Source organism: Nipponia nippon, unplaced genomic scaffold (genome assembly GCF_047370975.1).
Source record: "Nipponia nippon isolate SJK-2023a ecotype South Korea unplaced genomic scaffold, ASM4737097v1 scaffold_6, whole genome shotgun sequence".
Lineage (NCBI taxonomy): Eukaryota > Metazoa > Chordata > Aves > Pelecaniformes > Threskiornithidae > Nipponia > Nipponia nippon.
Genome location: NW_028262380.1, coordinates 70,530,582 through 70,550,370, shown reverse-complemented (window position 1 = coordinate 70,550,370; position 19,789 = coordinate 70,530,582). Strand labels below are relative to the sequence as shown.

General features: G+C 51.9%; 1 protein-coding gene and 1 long non-coding RNA gene across 2 annotated transcripts; one reads left to right on the top strand and one right to left on the bottom strand.

The window, feature by feature from the left end:
- Positions 1-4,571: 4,571 nt before the first annotated feature.
- On the top strand, positions 4,572-14,630 carry NOCT (nocturnin). The gene is made up of 3 exons (XM_087735519.1): positions 4,572-4,752; positions 10,875-11,144; positions 12,213-14,630. The coding sequence occupies exons 1-3, from the start codon at positions 4,587-4,589 to the stop codon at positions 13,046-13,048; spliced, it is 1,272 nt and encodes a 423-aa protein (XP_087591645.1). The 5' UTR covers positions 4,572-4,586; the 3' UTR covers positions 13,049-14,630.
- On the bottom strand, positions 13,841-19,554 carry LOC148051554 (uncharacterized). Its single transcript, XR_015699479.1, has 3 exons — positions 16,236-19,554; positions 14,644-15,052; positions 13,841-13,976 (listed from the first exon to the last, which is right to left on the bottom strand). It is a non-coding gene; the product is annotated as an uncharacterized LOC148051554 (long non-coding RNA).
- Positions 19,555-19,789: the final 235 nt, after the last annotated feature.

Here is a 19,789-nt window from a genome sequence, read left to right as displayed (position 1 = left end):
GGTGCAAGGGCAGCAGTACCAAACACAGCACAAGCGCTTTCCTGGCATAGGGGTGACCGGTTGGGAGGAGCTGCCTGACCAAGGAGGTGGAAAGATCATTATCCTCAGCTCATTATTAATCCCAAGGAAGTGGAGTTTGTGGAAATCACTGGGTTTACTACATGCTGGAAAAATGTTAGTCATATGTCTATTTTTTAATAAGTAACGTAGTTCCGCTTGGGCCTGGAATTTCCACAGCATTGGAAAAGGATGAACAGCCTGTCCGCTACCCAGCATGTTTGAAACATCAGCATCTCCAGGGTAAGACAGGTTAAAAAGTTAGGAAAAAAGCATTTCTCGCAGTCTGTGCAGACTCTGGCCTGGACCCCTTTCTCCTCTTGCTCGCTGTTCCTGGCTAATGGAAACATCAGCCAGATGTGCATGGGATAGCCGAGATCACTTTCCGAAGAAACTTCTCTGTAAGTCACGTGTACCCAAAATTAATTGCATCTTTTGTGTATTTTCAGAAGGATTTTATTTTCCATGGCAGGCTATTAGGACTTTTGAATCACCCCGAGAGACGCCAAGCAAACACTGATTCATATTTTGGAGCTAAACCACCATTCTTCCCAAATCCTGGTGACAAAGCGGTAGGTGTGGAAAACAGCTTCGTCCATCATCAGTAACTTTTATTTCTTTCAAAAGCACCTTTGTTATTGCCACGCTGGCTTGGTCACACACAGCTTAGGAAAGCCAACACCCAAAAGAGCAGAGAAAAGCACGTTCAGTACAGCAGGAAGCTGGAAACCTTCTCTCCTCCCTCCTCCTCCTCACACATCACATGAGGAGGTGGTTTGGCCTAAACCCAGCTACTTGAGTCATCAGAGTAATAAACCGAATAATAAACATATCATACCTCCCAGTCATTAGCTACTTAACGACCGCTGAGCGCTCTGGGCGGTGAGCGGCTCCATGAAACCTGCTGGAGCAGGAGACGGGGAGCGGCTGCAGGGAGGCCGAGCAGCCAGCTCTGGGGGCAAAGGGTTTTCCCATGGGACAGGAGAAGCAGAATGAAGACCCTCAGGCTAAGATGCTCCTGAATGTCAGCGACCGCCTGACAGGAGCTGAGGACGCGGAGCTCAGAGATGGCCCGGCTGCCTCGTCTCCTGAGCAGGACCACAGAGTCAGCCAGCAGCTTCCCTGTCACCAAGCCTGCCATCTGTCAGCGGTGTTGTGGCAGATAATGCAACAAAACCTGGGTTACCTATCCCTAAAGCCACTGCTGTTAGATATTTTCTTTGCCAAATCCCACCAGAAACGGCAGGGGCACTAGGCTAGCTCATGGATTACTTGGATCACCAACCACTCTTTCCTTCCAGAAGTGTATGGCCTTCTAGAAAGGGAAAAAAAAAAGCTGGTTACAGATCATCACACACAACAGGCATGGAAATAAACCCTTAGTCACAAGTTTGCCCTTCTGATAAGGATGCCCAGGCTCAAGAGCAGGCAAACCCAGTCAGGCACCGAGTCTGGTTAGCAAGGAACCGGGGCTCACAGTTTTGCACGGCACTCAAGCCTCTGTCTCTACCACGCAGGCCTGAAGCGGAGAGGATATGAATCAGAGCTCAGAGATCTGAAAGGACGGCCACGGTGCCTGAGAGCGGAGAAAGCCGAGCTCCAGCCCTGCCCTCCACGGCTCTCCAGCCGCCTCTCCCCTGCGCTCCCAGCGCTGGCAGATCTCTGTCGAGGGCCGGCAGCACGACCGCTTCATTTTACAGAAAACAAAACTGAAGAAGTTAGCAGGGTACCAATTACCTACCTGAAAATGTTGTTTAATTATCCTCCTTCTTCTTTAGTTATCTTCATTTTAAATCATTTAATCATTAGAGTAACCAATATTTTGCTTAGCGAGGGGTAGATGAGCCTACGCACATCCAGGCGTAAGTTTAAGCACCTAGCCCTAGGACCCACCTTTGAAACTGCAGCGGCTCTATACGTGTTCCAACTTACTCTCTTTTTTAATAGAAAAGCAGTGTAGAGAGAAAAACACTGTCAGTAGGGGCTTGTGAGACTAACACCATCTATGCTTTGATAATCAAAAAGGAAACGAGGAACATAGATAGATATTATATATATATATCTAAAATTACATATGAGAATAATAGATTAGCACAAGCCTTCAGGGATGAAATCAGGGTGGCTCATAACAGAAATCAGTCAGAGCCAAGAGGGTTCAAAGCATCAAAATAGTGCAAGGCATCAAAAACAGCTCTAGAAATGAGAGGGGGACACAGAAAAGTCTGAAGCGGGGAAGCAAAGCAAGTAGAGGATGGGCAGAAAGAAAACTAACAGATACCTCCATCATCCCAGAAAGCTCTAGAAATTCTCCCAAGCCCTTTCTGAACCCCCAGCAAGTACCTTCCAAAATCCAGGCAAGAAGAGTGGTCCCAGGTGACAGAAGAAAAACAAATGATGCACCTGCCTTCAAAAGGGGAGGGAAGAGTTACTGCGGGGACCCTTGCGCTACAAAAATCCCAAATCCAAGCCGCCCCGGCAGCGATGCCGTAGGGAAGGACTTGGCAAATACAAAGGGCAGTGACTGGAATGGAGAGTTAACACGGCATGGCTGCAGAGGAGACAAGGACAAATTTGTGGTGGGGTGAGGACTGGGACACAGGACACAGCGGGGAAGCACAGGACCTCGCTTCTGGGCCGGGTCAAGCAAGGAAAGGCTCAAGGAGAAAGCAATAAGAAAAAGAGATTTAGAAGACATGATCTGAAGGAAGCAAGTTTCTTTTTTTCTGGGGTAGGGAGGGAAGAAAGACCAAGAGGCCCACGACAAAGTCTTCAAGTAGATTAAAAGGCTACTAGAACAAGGGCAGCAATCAACCGCTCTTCATGTTGCCCAGAGGCAAAACAAGAGGCAACCCCCTTCCTGCACTGGGGAAAGCAGGGCAGGCCCTTACGCTCCAGAAAGATAAGTACCTGCGTTGTCCTGGGAAGTCGGAGCTCTCATCCCGTCAGAGCACCAACCCACTGGAAAAAAGGAGTCCCACCTTTCTGATGACACCTGGCATTCACTTCCAGCCCTGGAAGGCCAGTTTAGTCCCCAGAAAGGTGAAAACTCCCTTTCCCGCGCACCCCGAGGCGTGCCGGCACGCGTCCCCAACCACAACAGGAGCCGCAGCTTTCCGGGAGCTCTGAGGGGCTGCGAAATCCCCGCCGTGGGCAGCGCAGAGGGAGGCTGCCCATCACCCTTAAGGGCAGCCCGCAAGTAACCCATCCTGACGGCGCAAAGGAAAAGAGCAAAGTTAAGATTCTCCCCAAAACTTGACTTCTGCTCGGTGGTGGAGCCCGGCCTGCGTTTCTCTCGGGCAGAGATGACTCCTCTCTCTTCCCTCTCGCCTCCAGAGGCCGGCTGCAACCACCCTGAGCCGAGCAGGCAGCGAGCTGGGAAAAAACACCCTGACAGTAGTACCGAAACACCAGAACGCAACAATCGGCTGTTGTGCCCTGCTCCCGGTCCTCCTGGGACTGAGGGAAGCAGGGGGGTGGAAGCAGAGCCGGGTCCAACGCCAAGCTGCCCGCCCGGCCTAGCTCCCGTAGCAGCTCCTCTTGCAGAAGGCGTCGACCTCCCACGAGCGACCTCTGCGTTTTGTCAAACACATAAAATGATGCAACGTTTCAGAAAAAGTCACGTTTTCACAACGAGGGTGCGCGCCCAGCCGATGCCGGCCACCCTACGCCGGCCGGCCCACGCCGGCCACCCTACGCCGGCCAGCCGTGGGTGCGGCCTGAACATGGGCCGCGGAAGGCCCTCAGCAGGGCCCCCGGCGCGGGCGGGCGCAGGGACCCCCAGCTCCCGGCTTCGGGGGCGAGACCCCCGTTATGAGGGGTGACTCCCCCACCACCCCCCCACCGCGGGGCTCGGCAGGCTCGGCCACGCGTGGGACCGCCGCGCCGGGGGAATGCCCTGCCCTGCCCTGCCCTGCCCGTGGGTCTGGGGCCGCGGCCCCTCCGCCGGCGCGGGGAGAGGGGCGTGCGTGGGGCTTCGCGCCGCGGGGGAGCCCTGATGCGACCGACGCCGGCCAGGGCAGCGTGCGGCCGCCCCACGCGTGGGGAGACACCCGCGGCCCAACCGGCCCGAGCGACCCCGGCGGGGGAGGGAAGGGGACGGGAGTGAGGTCACGGAGCCACCAACCCCCACGCCGTGACGTCCGTGGGAACAGAACGCTCCCCTCTTTGACGTCACCAGCGGAAAACCTCCGCCGGGCGAGACCACTCCACGGCGGGGGTGGGGGGGGGGGGGGATGCGCGGCGGCGGGGCTCGGCCTCCCCCCCGCCCCGGGGCATCGCCCCCCGGCCGCGGCAGCGGGAGGCGCGGGGCAACCGCGGGAGACGCCGGTCCCCGCCGGCGGGCTCGGTGCGGGGGCCGGCGCCCGCGGCGTGCCCGTGTGTCCCCCCCGGGGGCGGGTGGAAGGTGCCGGCTGTACCGGCCGCGCCGGGGGCCGCCGCCGCCGCCTCTATAAGCGCCGCCGCGGGGCGGGCGCGGGAGCCGCTGCTCGTCTCGTCCGGTCCCGTCCCGCTCCGCCCGCCCCGCCGGGAGCATGTACCAGAGCCCCGCTCGCTGCCTCTGCTCGGCGCTGCCCGCCCTCTGCTGCGCCCCCGCCGCCCTCCTGCCGCGGCCCCGCGCCCCCCCGCCGCCCCTCGGCCCCGCCGCCCCGCCGGCAGCAGCGGGCAGCGCGCCCGCACCGGGGCCGCCGCCCCGCCCAGGTGGGTACCGGGGAGCGGGGGAGCGGGGGCGGCAGCGGGCGGGGAGGGAGGGACACGGCCGGGGGGGGCTGCGGAGCGCCGGCTCCGGTTAACCAGGCCGCCGGGGCCCGGCTGCGGCGGCCGGAGCAGAGGCGCCGGGGTTCTCGTCCCCAGCTCGCCCTCTTCCCTCGCCAGCCGCCGCGCCGCGCCCCAAAAACTGAAGCGAGCCCTGAATTTTAAGGCCGTGGCTTTTGCTCGCTAAGCGTGAGCCAGTGACATCCAGGCGCTGGCAGCCAGCCCGCCGGGGCTGCAGGTTTTCGGCGAAGGCTGGGCGACGGGGCCCGCTCCGCGCCCAACTGTGGGCTGGCTGCTGGCAATAAACCCAAATATCGGTGGGGTAACTCTTCTGGTGTCCCAGTGGGTCAGTATCTTTATCCAGCTGTCAGAAGCGTGCTGTCGGCGGGCTGAACCGGTCTCTTCCAGCGTCGTGCTTTGTGTGGGATGTATTTGACTCACAGTGGGCTCTTTTTCTACTAGAGACAGTGTGTGGGCAAAGCCCAGCTTACCCTCCGGCAGGCAAAGGCGGTGATGCTCAGCCATCAGGTTCCTGCTTGCCTGTGCCATTAGGTACCAATGATTACGCCCTGTTCTTCGCTCCCAAAATGAGTCTCGGAAAGTGTTCGGGGTCCCGCACGTCCCTGGGTGCACGCTCTGCCCGGAGTCCGTGTGAGGACAGCACCCTGGCAGCACCACGCGCCCTGCCCACTGCCCTGCGGCCAGGTTGGGAGCGGAGCGGTGACGCACTGCCGACGCACTGCCGGGCCTCTGCTGCTCAGGTACAGCCTGAAGCCATGTCTGTTGACCAGCAGCTTGCCTCTGAGTGTGGCTAAAGAGGCACAGCTGGAGGAGAGGCTCCTGGCGAAAGCTGGGGCAGCGGCCACCTTGGCTCCAGGCTGCTGCTGGTGGGAGAGGTGGTGTGTCCGGGGATATGTCCGACACCCTTTGTGCCGTACCTAAGGCTGTGTTACTGACCTGGCAGGCGGGAGATCCGCTTTTCCCTACTGTCCTCAGCTGGGGTTGGGGTGAAAGGTGTTGGTTCCCTGTTGGTGCTGTTACAGGAGGGCTGTAGAGGCCAGGCTGGGGCAGGGTCCTTCCATTCCTCCGGCTGAAGGCAGGCCAGGATGCCCAACGGCAGGGTTGAAGCCTCACGGAGCTACAGGGAAGAGGAGCACGTGTGCCTGTGAGCTGGCAGTCAAGCTCATGAGAAAAAGGGTTTCCAGAGCTCGTGCCAAGTACTGATTTCGTGTATTACTCAGGGCCGGATTTGAGGTTCCCTCCTCTTTCTGGTGTTGCCTGTTGACTGGGCAGCACCTCCCCTGCTGTGACAGCTCGCTGAATCCCCTTAGGAGGGTCCCGACCCCTCTGTGCCTAAGAGCGGCCTAGGTGCCAAAATCAGGGCTCGAACTCCACGCAGCAGCAACCGCCGCTTTGAATGCAGGTGGCCCAGGGCTGCGCTCCCGCGGCTGGCCCGAACAAGGCTATACATGTAGCATGATACCCTGCAGCATAGGATTTGTCACATGGGGATGGCGTCTGCCAAGTTTCTCCTAGAACCGGGGTTGCAGGGCGGGCGTCTCAGGCTGCTGCCGGCCTCCTCGGCTGCGGGGAGGCTGATGCAACTACAGAGCAGCTGCAGGTGCGGCGGAGCCATTCACCTGGCGGTGAACCCCCCGCAGCGAGCGAGGCGGGGGCTCTCGGCCAAAATCAGTGCTGGGAGGTAGGAGGCGAAAGGAAGGGAAACCAGAATGCCGTTCACCTTACCCAAAAGGTAAGGGCCCTGGCTCCGATACCCGCTGCAGCCCCCTGGTCTGCCTGCGCGCCACAGCCCTCATCTTTGAAGCACAGCCCTTAAAATGAAGTCCGTGACTGCTCATTGCCTGAGATCCCAGAAGTTCATCCCTTCTGTGCTGTTGCCAGATGACACAAGAAACCTTGAACTTTGCATCCTGTTCTGAAGTTTAATGAACAGTTTAAATTCTTCCCCTGCCCTTACCGTGCTGAGGCACCACCCTTGCTGACAGGAAGGGTTTGTTGGTGGTTTGTTTTTTTTTTATTTTAAGCACTTCAAATAGTAATTGCTGAGCTGGCGTTCCCCATTGCAACATCGCACCAAGAGAATCGCTTCCACGTTCACTGCCCACTGCTGAAGTGCAAGCTCAGGAGTCCACTTGCTCCTCTGCGTACACCAGCGCCGCGGTGTCACGGCGCTGGCAGCAGACATTAGCCCAGCCAGTTACAGGTCATTTAACTTGGACTGTAAGGATCTCAGAACGGTGACCTCGTACTTGCCTTGCTGCCACGGACACGTTAAGCATTGCAAAATAACAAATGGATTTTGCGTTTGGAGTTTCAGCGTTCGGGTTGCTGGGCTGGCCTCTGTTCTGCAGAACAATTCAGTCCACGCTGCGGTGGTTTCAGCGCTTTGGGGACAAAGAACTTGCGCGGTTCATCAGTCATCTTAAGCTGGAGCCTTCCCACGGGAGTCCCTCTTCAGCCAAGGACTCCCAAGCCACCGGCAACAGGCCTGAAAGCGTTTGACTTGCAGCCCAGGCTTTCTTTCAGCCAGCCTTCCCTGGGCTCTCAAAAGAAGACAGAAGCTTTTTCCTTCCTGAGACATTACTGACTTTAAAAGCTGTGGGATCTGTGCTGCAGCAGGGCTGTAGTACATCCCGTGCAGGTTAAGCTACGCCTGACTCCCCATAAAGAGCTGGACACCCCGTGACCCCAGAGACGATGAGATTTAGACAATACTCTGGCTTTGTTTGCAGCTTGGCAAGCGCGTGACTGAACCTAGGCTTCACCCTGCTGTAACAGATGTAAGCTGCTCGGAGCTTTAGGGTAGGCTTTTGGCTTCAGATGCCTCGCACCCAGCTTGTCCCTTTCAGCGTCCTCCCTCTGATTCGGGTCAAGCAAGGAGCAGCCTAGGCTCTTGCTGATGGCTTCTTGGAGCGGAGTAACTCCCTGTTAGTCCTTTGGAGAGGCCTGCGTGAGCTGTGTTCATCCACGGAAGGCACTGCCTCCGCGTGGGCTTCCCAGCGCCTGGCCGGCGCTGTGCCAGGAGGGGAGGGCAGGGGCGCGCGGGGCCTAGGGCTCGTGGCTGTCCACAGCTGCTGACGGCAGCCCCGAGGCAGCAGAAAGCACCGTGCACTTCTCTCCAGTGGCAGCACTTAACTGTGGGTCATACCTACCCCAAACACAGGCGAGGAGCTCCCTGGGGAGCTTTCATTAAAGGCTCTGTTGATTTCTTCGAGTTTCTGCTGGCAGCTCTGGCAGTGTGCAAGCCGGACCCTTCCGCAGCCAGCACAGAGCACGCTCGTGTTCCTGCTCCCCAGCCCCTCGCAGCCGTGTCAGGGCCCTGCTTGGGGAGTTCGTGTTTGGGCCTGCTTCCCTCACTATTAAATGGCATTTCTCCTACTTCAGCACTGCTTGGATTCTTGACAAGAGTTGTAAACTAAGAAAGACTGCAGAAACTGAAACGCTTTAAACACAGTTCCCCTAGAAAGGCATCTCAGCTTGAGGAACTCCTGGTACTTTAAACTTTAACTAAAAGGATTGAGATGGAGGTGGGGAGAGGCGTCCCACATCCAATTTAAATTCCCAATTTACGACTTCCTTAGAACCGTTCAGAGGCACTATTCCACTGGCTTACACATACAAAACATAGGTTAAAGCCAGTATTTTTTCGTGTCTTTAAAAGTACCCATTTTGCTAAAGACAGGGAGATGAAGCTTCTGCTGCAGGGTCTTTCTTTTTGCTTTTACTCCTCCTAGGTATGTTTATTGAACTGTTAGGGCTCCCACCTTCCTGCCTTCCCCTCTAGCCAGGTCTGTTGCTATCCTATCTCTATCACCAGCTCTTACGGTTGGTAACGCTGTAGTTCAGGCTAGCAAAGGCTGAACGCGCACGTGTGTTGGGTAACACCCCAAATCTGCCGCAAGATGTGAGCACAAGATGACAAGTCTCTTCCGTTTTTAAGTAACTCAAAGGTACAAATAAACTTACTTAAAGCTGCTGCGGGCCAACAGCAATGCAAAACTGAAGTTCTTTTGCTCAAGATTACCTTTGCAAAATGCATTCGGAGTAAGTTGAGACAACAACGAAACTCTGTCAGCATTGCCTCTTGCGCCAGTTGCTGCGGTGGGAGCGCCGCCCTTCCTGCCCGCGTTCGAGGGGAAACCCCGCGTCCAGCCACGCCGCTCGGGCGGCGCGCCGAGCGCGGAAGGGTGCACGCGCAGCCTCCCTTCGAGCGCTCCCCGTGCGCTGTGGCGAGGGCGGCACGTCAGAGCAGAACCCTTCCCCTGAGGAAGGGTTGGAAGGGATAGAATCATAGAATCATTGAATCATTAAGGTTGGAAAAGACCCTTAAGATCGAGTCCAACCGTTAACCTATCACTGCCAAGTCCACCACTATACCATGTCCTCAAGCACTATGTCTATCCGTCCTTTAAATACCTCCAGGGATGGAGACTCAACCACTTCCCTGGGCAGCCTGTTCCAATGCTTGACCACCCTTTTGGTGAAGAAGTTTTCCTAATATCCAACCTAAACCTCCCCTGGCGCAGCTTGAGGCCGTTTCCTCTCGTCCTATCACTTGTTACTTGGGAGAAGAGACCGACCCCCACCTCGCTCCAACCTCCTTTCAGGTAGTTGTAGAGAGCAATAAGGTCTCCCCTCAGCCTCCTCTTCTCCAGACCAAACAACCCCAGTTCCCTCAGCCGCTCCTCCTAAGATTTGTGCTCCAGACCCTTCACCAGCTTCATTGCCCTTCTCTGGACACTCCGAGATCTCGGGGCATGCACGGCCATGCCGAGGAGCTGCTGCGGGCATGTGTAGGAGTACCACGAACTCTGTGCAAACTCGTCCACAGCTCCCCTGAAGCCCGGCCCGTAACGCTACCAGTCTCCTGTGTGTTTGCAGTAAGCAAGCCTCGGGGCATTCACAGCTGCCCGGTGGTGCTGGTTGTGCTCTTGTGAAGCGGGAGGAGGTATTTTCTAGCATGATAGTCATGAGGGCTGCTGTCTGAAAGGGGCGGCTCTGCTGCCTGACCCCTCCTAGGGGAAGAAGGCTGCAGCCACCTCCTGCGCCTAAGCCAAAGAGCAAAACAGAGTGGGACACACACACACACCCCCCCACACACACACCCCGCCGTGGCCCTGTGTGGGATGGGGGGACCGCCCTGCTGGAGATGCGGGGCCGGGCTCGGGGCTCACTGCTAGTGGGCATTAACAGGGAGAGCTGGGGGACGGTGGCTTATTTGCAGGACGTGTGTTTAAGACAGCCAAAGGAGGAGGAGGTGGCTGGGGCCTGGGGAGGACTGCAGGGCCTGCTGGAAGCTGCCGAGCTGGTGCACAGCGCGAAGGAGCGAGGAGACGAAGGGAGAAAGGAGGGCGAGGGGAGTGAGCGTAGGGGCGCGAGGGGGAACTGGAGAGACCCCCTTCACTCCACGTTCAAGGGCTAAGCCAGCAGAAGCATCTGGCCGCTCTGCGCTCATGAAAACATTGCTGCTTTTGGGGTGAATGAAGCTGTGATCAGAGATGCCTATTAAATATTAACCCAAGGGAGTGATTCACCCTGCTTGCTGCTCTGCAGGAAGGAGGCCCGCAGCCCGGAGGCATCCCAGATAGGCACAGGGTGCCGGGCGTGCGGAGCGCCGTCTCCGTTAGAGACAAATGCTGCACACAAAATAAGGAGCAGGCAGTATTCGTCTACCTGCTGGGCTCTCTCTTCTCTGAGGAGGAAAAAAGTACACTCTCTCTTGTTTCCTACAACACGTGCAGAAGTTAATCTTAGCCCTGCTATTCTGGATGAAAGACTCCTTTCTTCCCTTAGAAGACACCTGCACAATGTCTTAAACCAGACCGTTTGCATGCTGCAGAAGGTGGCAGCCCCTGATAATAAGCAAAACACGATGAGAGTGTGGACAGCACTAACCCTATCTCTGCATCCTTATTTTGTCTCAGACTCGGGAACAGGCTCCTGCACAACCCACAAATTGCTGGCAGTGTAACAAGGTTATCTGTAAGGCACCTAAGCGGTGTGAAGGGCCATGGTGGCCCTCTCTAACACCATTTTTTCCTTTCCAGTGTGTTCCATGGGAAACAGCACCAGCCGGCTCTACAGCGCGCTCGCCAAGACGCTGAGCAGCAGCGCCGTGTCCCAGCACCAGGACTGCCTGGAGCAGCCGGACTCAGCACGGCTGGATCCTATAGACCCCAAGGATTTGCTGGAGGAATGTCAGATAGTTCTGCAGAAACGGCCACCCAGGTTTCAGAGGGACTTCGTGGACCTGAAGAAAAACGCTGCCAGTAACCACCGCCCCATTCGGGTCATGCAATGGAACATCCTTGCCCAAGGTAGGAGCTGCCTCTAAGCTCACGGTGTGACCTTGAGATCAAACGCAGCAAGGAAAACCTTTAAATGCAGTTGTGCCCACGTAGTTAGGCATGCCTGGGACTGGCGGGGCAAAGGGGGAGAGGTGAATTACGTGAGGCACAACTGACTGAGGGCCGGGGAGGCAGATTTTCAGCACTTGAAATAGTGGCTTGCCTTCCGTTCTATGGGAAAGGAAAAAAGGTCTCTCCTTGCAACCTCGAGGCCAGAGGCGGCTCTGAATGCCTGTCTTAACTGAACACAGTATATTCAAAAAGCTGTGACCGATCACTTTTAGCTAGTTAACCCTCAGAAAAGACTCATCCTTTCCCAAGTTTTGTTCTTTGTAAAGCTTCTCTACAGTTTTCTAATTAGTTTGCCAGTGAACTATTCAGGGATTCAGATCTGTTACGGGAACGCTTAATTCCTCAAAATAATTTTAACTGTTTTGGTTTTTTTTCTTCAGACCCCTAAAATCAAGGCTGTAAATTAACTTCTGCAACAGCCTCATCTTAAAATCCTTTGGGGTGGGAAATCCCCCACGTAGGGACTGCCTTAACATCCTCCAGTTAAGTCGCTCCTATCCCACTGCATTTTTCCTTAGGCTCAAGGTGTGGCAGCCATGTGTGGAAGCACTCGCCACAGCGTAGCGACTTTGGGGAAGAGGGGGAAGAAGTCTTTAACTCATATCTGTAAAGGAGACTTAAGTTTTTTGGAGAGACTTCAGTGTTTTGAGAAGGGGTTCCCACACCCATTGGCAAGCCCGGCACCCTTAAAGTCAGCAGCTGCTCCTGCAAAACCCATCGCCTGCGTGTAAACCCATGTACACGCGTTTTACAGAGAAAGCAAAGCGTTGCGAAAGCCTGGTGCCGCTTCCCGCCGTAACCCCTTGCGCTGCGACAGACCGCCTGCTCTCGTGCAGGGCTGCAGGCAGCCACGGGCTGCTGCAAGCTGGCCACTGGCCTCTGCAAAACCTGGAGGAAGACAGCCTGTTTTAGCTATTGGTAACAACTTTTTTTTCTTTTTTTTCTTCCCCTCCCTGCTAATTTCAGCTCTCGGAGAAGGCAAAGACAACTTTGTTCAGTGCCCCATGGAAGCTCTGAAGTGGGAAGAGAGGAAGTGCCTCATCCTGGAGGAAATCCTCGCGTACAAGCCTGACATCTTGTGCCTGCAAGAAGTCGACCACTACTTTGACACCTTTGAGCCACTCCTCAGCCGACTCGGCTACCAGTGTACTTTCTTCCCGAAGCCGTGGTCCCCCTGCCTCGATGTGGAGCAGAACAACGGGCCGGACGGCTGCGCCTTGTTTTTCCTCAAAGACCGCTTTGAGCTCATCAACAGCGCTAACATCCGGCTGACCGCCATGAAGCTGAAGACCAACCAAGTGGCCATAGCTCAGACGCTGAAGTGCAACGAAACCGGGAGACTGTTCTGCATTGCTGTCACTCACCTGAAAGCCCGTACTGGCTGGGAGAGGTTTCGGTCCGCGCAAGGCTGCGATCTCCTCCAGAACCTCAAGAGTATTACCCAAGGTGCGAAGATCCCTCTGATCATCTGCGGAGACTTCAACGCAGAGCCAACGGAGGAGGTCTACAGAGAATTTTCCAACTCCAGTCTCAACTTAAACAGTGCGTACAAGCTGCTGAGCCCCGACGGGCAGTCAGAGCCCCCGTACACCACCTGGAAGATCCGACCCTCAGGAGAGTGCCGGCACACGCTGGATTATATCTGGTATTCCCAGCATGCCTTGAATGTGAACTCAGCCCTGGGCTTGCTGACTGAAGAGCAAATTGGGCCCAACAGGCTGCCATCATTCAATTACCCTTCCGATCACCTGTCTCTGGTGTGTGACTTTAGTTTTAATCAAGACCCCGACAGACTGCTGTAACGCGTTGGAATGCCACCTGGTATTGCAGTGTCTTAACTCACCACTATTTTATTGTAGAGAAAACTTTTGAAGCTGGAAGCTATTGAAGGATGAGGAAATACTGTTGACTAAACATTATTTTGGGCACTGGTTTGGAGTTACACTTGCCGTTCAGTGCTTGTTAATCTGGAGCCTCCAAGGGAGGAAGAAATGAGTCAGTGTCCTCCTCACGGTGTTCTTGCCACGTCGGGGTTTGAAAGCCGAAGGCAAATGAGCTTTATCCTTTCACTAACCCCCATCTTTAAGGATTTAATCCTCTGATGAATGTGGAGGCCTTAGCATTTAAATCAGAACACTTGTGTTCAAAAAACAACTTGCCCTGACAGCATGCTAATTTTATTTATTTCCTCTTAAGCTTGTGCAAGTACCAAAGGGAACGAGGCCCGACTACTCAGTGAGATTGTCTTGTATCTTTTTCTGTTGCAATACAAAGGAAGTTTAATGCAGCTTAGACATGAACAAATCTAAGCTCATACTAGTGTTGTCTTCTCATTTTCACATGACTTGAGAAGGTGATTTCATTAAAAGTGAATGGATAATAGCACAGTGTGAGGAAGGCCCCCTCCAGCAAGAGCAGGTGAGGAAATAGAGGCGAACTCCTCTACATCATATAGTAATGTCCTCACTTTTCCAGATGAATGCGCACGTGCCCGTTACACGTGTGCAGCCCATCGGTATGTATACACAGTCACTGTTCCCTTTGTCTCTTCTGTGCTTCCCTCCAGAGGACACACCTAACCAGGGAGTATTTCCTCCTCTGCTTCAAGTATTACTTTTCTAAATGGTTTAAATTTGTAGTCTTGTCAATCTTGCTGTTTCAGTAAAGGGCCAATCTTCACGTTGAAAGACTTTCTTTTATTTATCTTCAGAATTAAAGCTACACTGGAACCTGTTAGAAGATAAATTTTATTTATTGAGAGAAGTCGGTGATCCTGCATCTGACTTGAAATCATACAGCAACAGCGCTCAGGAGCCTCTTTCTGTGGCCCAGGGGAACTCCAGCTAAGCACCCAGGCTACAACAGAGCTGTGTTAGTGTAGTAACTCTTGTGCGTGGAATGGTGCTCATTGGTATGACATAGATATTGCACATATGGATTGTAAACATGCCACTATGCTGGAAAATGAGGTAGGGAGAGAGGAGGGAAGAGAGATGACAGCTGGAGTTGGCCTGGCATTTAGATAGTTGGGAAAGATGAGGCAGAGCAAATAAAGCAGTACTTCCATGTAAAGTAAGGCCCGTAGTAACTCTTAAATGTTCCAGGTGTTTATTAATAAAAGTCTTTGGAAAAAAAAGTAATGTCTCTGCTGCCATCTTTGTCCTTTCCCTATCCTAAGTAGGTGATCTGTCTCAACTAGTGACTGTTCGAGCTTCAACTCGGTGGTGATGCTACCCATTCCAAACCTCTTTACCCTGACCCCATGGTCCCGATCTTACAAGCTGGCACGGCTGCTTTGCTTAATGTTAAACTGCTCTCTCCTCTAGCTAAAGATGAAGCCTAGGCTCTCTATTACTGTAAATATTACTATTTCCGACAGTTGTGTGGCACTACAAACCTGGCCAGTACTGCAAAGCAGGGTGCAAGTATTCCTCCCCGAGGGCTGCTAGCATGCCTAGCAGAGCTGGCTCCTCACGACAGGAGAGGGCTCTATGAGGGGGTGAGATGCAGTGCTTCTCCTTTAGGGTTATCTTCTCTCAGGATCTTCCCTCAAATGGTCTTTGCAAGGAGGAGAAATAATACAGTTCCCCATTAATGGAAGTATCTCGTCATCTGTAGCTGAACACTTCTAAAAGCAACACCACAATGTAGACCTAGAAGATGGTACCTTTAATAAGTCAAATCCTTGCTCATCTACCACAAAAAGTCACACCAGAAGCTGGAGGTTTCCATTCAGACCCTTATGGCAGTTTCTGGAAGAAACTACACTTGTGGACTTGAGAGCAAGGGTAATACTGTACTCAGATCTGTATTAAAAAAAAAAACAAACAACAAAAAACCCACAAACAAAAAAACCAAAAGGAACAAAAAACCCTTGATTTCCATTTTACTTTTGCATAAGCAGCTCCATTTTCCTAAGGACAGCCAAGGGTGTCCATCAGCATGGTACTGTTTCACCACCGCCAGGGCACAGAGCCATAGCACCCGTTACGGCAGGCTTTGTTTGCCAGCAGGAGCTGAACTATCGCAGCTACAAAACTCTCACCATCACTCTTACAGGGTGATGGTATTTGGTATCTGGACGATTCTTATGCCATTTTACTCAGACCCTTGCTTTCAATGCTAACTCCTACAAAAGAGGCCAAGCATGGAGAAACAGCATGATTTGTATGATATTGCCATCACTGCAGAGCTCTTCTGCAGTGGAAAGGGCTGGGATTCTTCGTTCACCCTGGGCACGTGACAGTAGATGTTCACTGCTTCATGTCCTTAAAGGGCAATTTTGAAGGCGAGGGGAGGGTGGAATAACCGTGAAAAGGCTGGGGCTCTCCCCATCACAAGGCAATTCTTAATATTCTCATACTCAGAAAGTCACACATCCCTGCTACAGCACAACGGTGAACCCTTTCTGCTCTATGTTAATAAAAGGTAGACAAGATGCAGAAATTAACTTGTAACTTCCCAGTCAGCTTCACCCTTTTCTTCCAGTACATGCTATAAAATACATTTTGCAGACAGGCTCTTTTGGAAAACTTAAGTGAAATATTGGTCTTGCTTTGTTTTATTCAGCAAGAGGCAGGCCTGCAGCACTGACATGTTTTTGCCTGCTATAAATATCAGTACAGTAAATATTTTTCATAGGAAGAAGCAGGAAGGTTTTAAATTTTTTTTCCTATGTAGCACTATGACTCTTACAGTAAAAATGTCTTCAAAGCTCTTCTTGTGGTTGTCTGCCTTATAAGCACACCAAGGCTAAAAAAAGTCTCAACAGATCCCTTGCTCTAATCTTGAATAAAAGCTGCATTAGCATTAGCTTTAGCAGTGAGTTTCCCCTCACCCTCAAGCTGGCTGAAGGAAGAAATGACCCACTTATTTAATTTGCTGAAAGGCAGAAGCTGTTGCAAGCTTATTAGAACACTCTCCCTCTTGGAGAGCAATTAGATCAGAAGTAGTGTCACTTGCATCTTCTTCACTTAATAAGCTTAATACCTGCTATTTGAACTGTCTCTACAAGGCAGAAATTGAATTTAGCTTGTTCTGGCTGCGACAACCTTCAGGCGTAACGGAGATCCCTGCTGCACGTGCCACGGTGAGCAAGAACTGAGGCTTCAGGCACCTCTCCACTTTCTCATCAACTCTCGACTGCCTCAGGCTCCGTGATCCTTGATCAGCTCAGATGTAATTCTCCAAAGTCCTAAAGTTGATGAAATCAATTAGCAGAGGGTCCCAAGAGCTCAGCCTTCCCAGCAGCACGCTTTACCCAGATCACTTGAGTTGTGTCAAGGCACAGAACCCTTCGCTAAGCAAGATGGACTTTGTCCAAGAGAGAGTAACAAAAGCAGTGGTCTCCAGGACGGGATTCCCCTTTCAGGTTTTCTTCCCACAACCCAGAAATTGTGATATTCAGATCTTTATTCCGAGTTGCAACTCACAGTTAGATTATTTCCTGTGGATTACACAGCATTACCCTGTCCATCCTATAACTTGTAACAGTAGTTATTTGAAAAATAAAGATGTTCTTATTTATATCTGTAAAATCAGTGATACCATGGCTGTACACGTCTCGATGCCTTCCGTATAAACCATGCTCACTTCACACTAGAGTTTCATTCCACTCACCCATCTAGAAAAGTTCCTACTTGCCAAGGGTGAGTTAAGCCTGGACTCTTCTACATGAGCCACCAGCTTCAGATGTAATATCTAGTCCTGCTTCCGCACACGGACAAAACAACAGGTTTTTCAACGGGATTGCAAAAGTCTAGTTTAGCTAGATACTAACTTCTTCAATGTTTTAGTCTCCCTTTGTCCATTTCAGATGTTACAAACCTGACGTCACATCCTCCAACACCACCAGCAAAAAGATTTCTTGCCTGCATGGTAATTGTTAATTATGTCAGCATAAAGCAGCATGTTGACGAGCAAGCTTGCACAGACCTAGGGAATGATCCGAGACTTTCAGTTCCAGGTGGGAATCTTGCCCTCCTGATGCTTAGCTGTAGAAATCCTCAGGGAGAGGCTGCCTCTTGTAAGCAACATGGCTTGTTACCAAGATTACATACCACCTCTGAAGAACAACCGCATCTCTGAACAACTGAGAGGAACCACGTGCACACAAAGCAATGCTGAAGAGCTGTGCTTAAGCAGATAACGCTGAAATCACTACCTGACTGTGACAAAATGCCTGTCTGTACTTCTGTCTAGCAGCTAAATTAAAAAAAAAAGTGAGGAGTACAAAGGCATAGGTGCAAAGGTTAACAAAAAGGGTCTTCACTGTTTGAAGCTGGGTTAAGTACCCTTTCCATTTCAGCTACAGCACATCCTCATGCAGACTGAGATTCTCGCAGCACTTAACGAACTTCTGATAAATGTCCTCCGGCAGCCGGTAGCGTGCGTGCCGCTCACCGCGCGGCCAGGGGAGAGAGCCAAAGGACCATCGCCAGCTCTGTGGCAAGATGCAGCACCGACAGGAACGGCAGCGTCCCCGAGCAGGGCTGCGAGCTGCCTATCTCACCAGCGGCAGAGATGGGCACCTTCATTCCTTTCATTCTTGCCATTACATGATGAAGTGTTGGCTCTAACTTAAGAGAAGGAGGTCATCAGCTGGAGATCCTTATCTATTTCCAGGACGCTAGTTTGTCCCCATTTGACTTCCAGTGTATCTAAATTAGGTGTTGGAAAGGTCTTAACTACAAATACTCCAGAGATAGACATTTCACGCTCTGAGAGATACCATCTCTCTTTCATATACGATCAAATAACAGCCATTTAGAAAAGGATTTCTTACAGAAAAGGATTTCTTACAGAAGAGACTTACAAATATGAGTTTAAAAATGCTATTACTTTTTCTCTCTTCTTGTCCCCTAGCTCCGATTTGTTCTGCCTGCCTCTCTTCACACTGCTCCATTTCCTTTTACCCAGAACATTAGTGCCTCTCAGACTACCAAATTAGTCAACCCATTGCCCAGCTTCCCCCTACTTCCCCTTCTGTCCTACCTCTTTCTTGGCAACATAAATCCTCTTCCTTCTCCTACATTTGCTCCTGTGAAGGAGTCTTTGTCCTCTACCCCAGGCCAGGAACACAGTTCACCTGTAAGAACCTTTGCTTCTTTGGGTTAACTGCTGGTGGAAGGGATTGCTGCCTTCAACACCACACTTTTTTACCTGCTTCATCTTGTTCATTCATTTGTTCTTAAACTCTGCTTCCCGGCTTAGACTGGGAAAAAGAATCCCTTTTTCGGAAGGCTTTCAAAGTTCCCCACATGCTGGCCTGGCTGTATGGAGCTATTCCCACATTTCTTACCAGTCAAAGGGAAGAACGGGGCTTACTGCTAGGACTTGAGAGGTAACTCGTTTTTCAGTATTAAAAGTTAAAGTTTTTATTTAAGTTTTTACTTCTGGTCTCCTTTATCGTTACTGAAGACCTCAGTTCCAGATTTCTGTTAAAATTGCTCCTCCAGGAATGAAGTACTTAGACAGGCATTTAGACTCAAATTATTTCAAGATTACCCGAGTTCCTGCTCTGAAGACTTTCCAGGGCATCTCACTAGGAACTGGGGGTGCCACTGGGCACCTGGCTTCCCACAAACTGATGTGCTGCTTCTCTGGTAACTGTTGTAGTGCCAGTGTGGTCCCCACGAAAACAGGGTAAGCTACCCTGCATCTATTTTAAGCCAAACTCTTGCACGTGGACTGCAACTATGGAGCAATTTGTGTACTCTGTGTTCTCACCCGAACTTTACCCTGGAGTAAGGTATCATGATACTCATAACTTCAGTGTACTTACAAATGGAAAACCTAGATAGATACTTCATTCAGGAAAAAAAAAACCAACATCTACCTAAAGTCATGTATTTGTGCTGAAGCCAAAATACTAACAGTTGGAAATGTCAATGACAACATCAAAAGAGCCAGCAGTGTAACTTTGTATTTCTTTTTTCACAGTTTCTACCTACTTTCTACTTGCTTCTGTAAGGTTTTCAGAGAGATTAGTACACTAGAGTAGCCAAGTATGCTCATTTCTACCTTTCCTTTGCAGTGCAGCCTTAGGGAATTAAAGTGTAGCTGGAGGAATAGTTAGGTAGTTCACAGAGCACTAGAAGTTGCTGATTCTCAAAGTCCTTTAAGCAAACCCTGTCTTCTTTGCGTTACAACAATTGGGAGCGCACACAAAGTTATCACCTGTCAGCTGGAGGGCCATAACTTCTTAAGCTACTCAAATTATTCCATAAGCACCGACGTGACTAGCCACAATGCAAAAACACTGCGTATGCTCACCATCCTGAAAAAGCGTAAGGGAACTAGACCCCTGTCAGAAGTTACCTCACCAGCTACTGCAAGCTTCTCAGATACTTCAATGAAAAATATTTCAGTATACTGTGTGGGAGAGTTGGTCAGCCGTTCGGAGCACCAGAGTAGTGAGGAGTTCCAAACTTCCACACTGTATCAGCTATCTTAGGCTGAATGCCTGGAAGATTTCAAAGAAGCAGAAAAGAAGGTTAGCAGGTTGAAAGGAAAAAAATAAAAAATAAAAAGCAGACCAAACA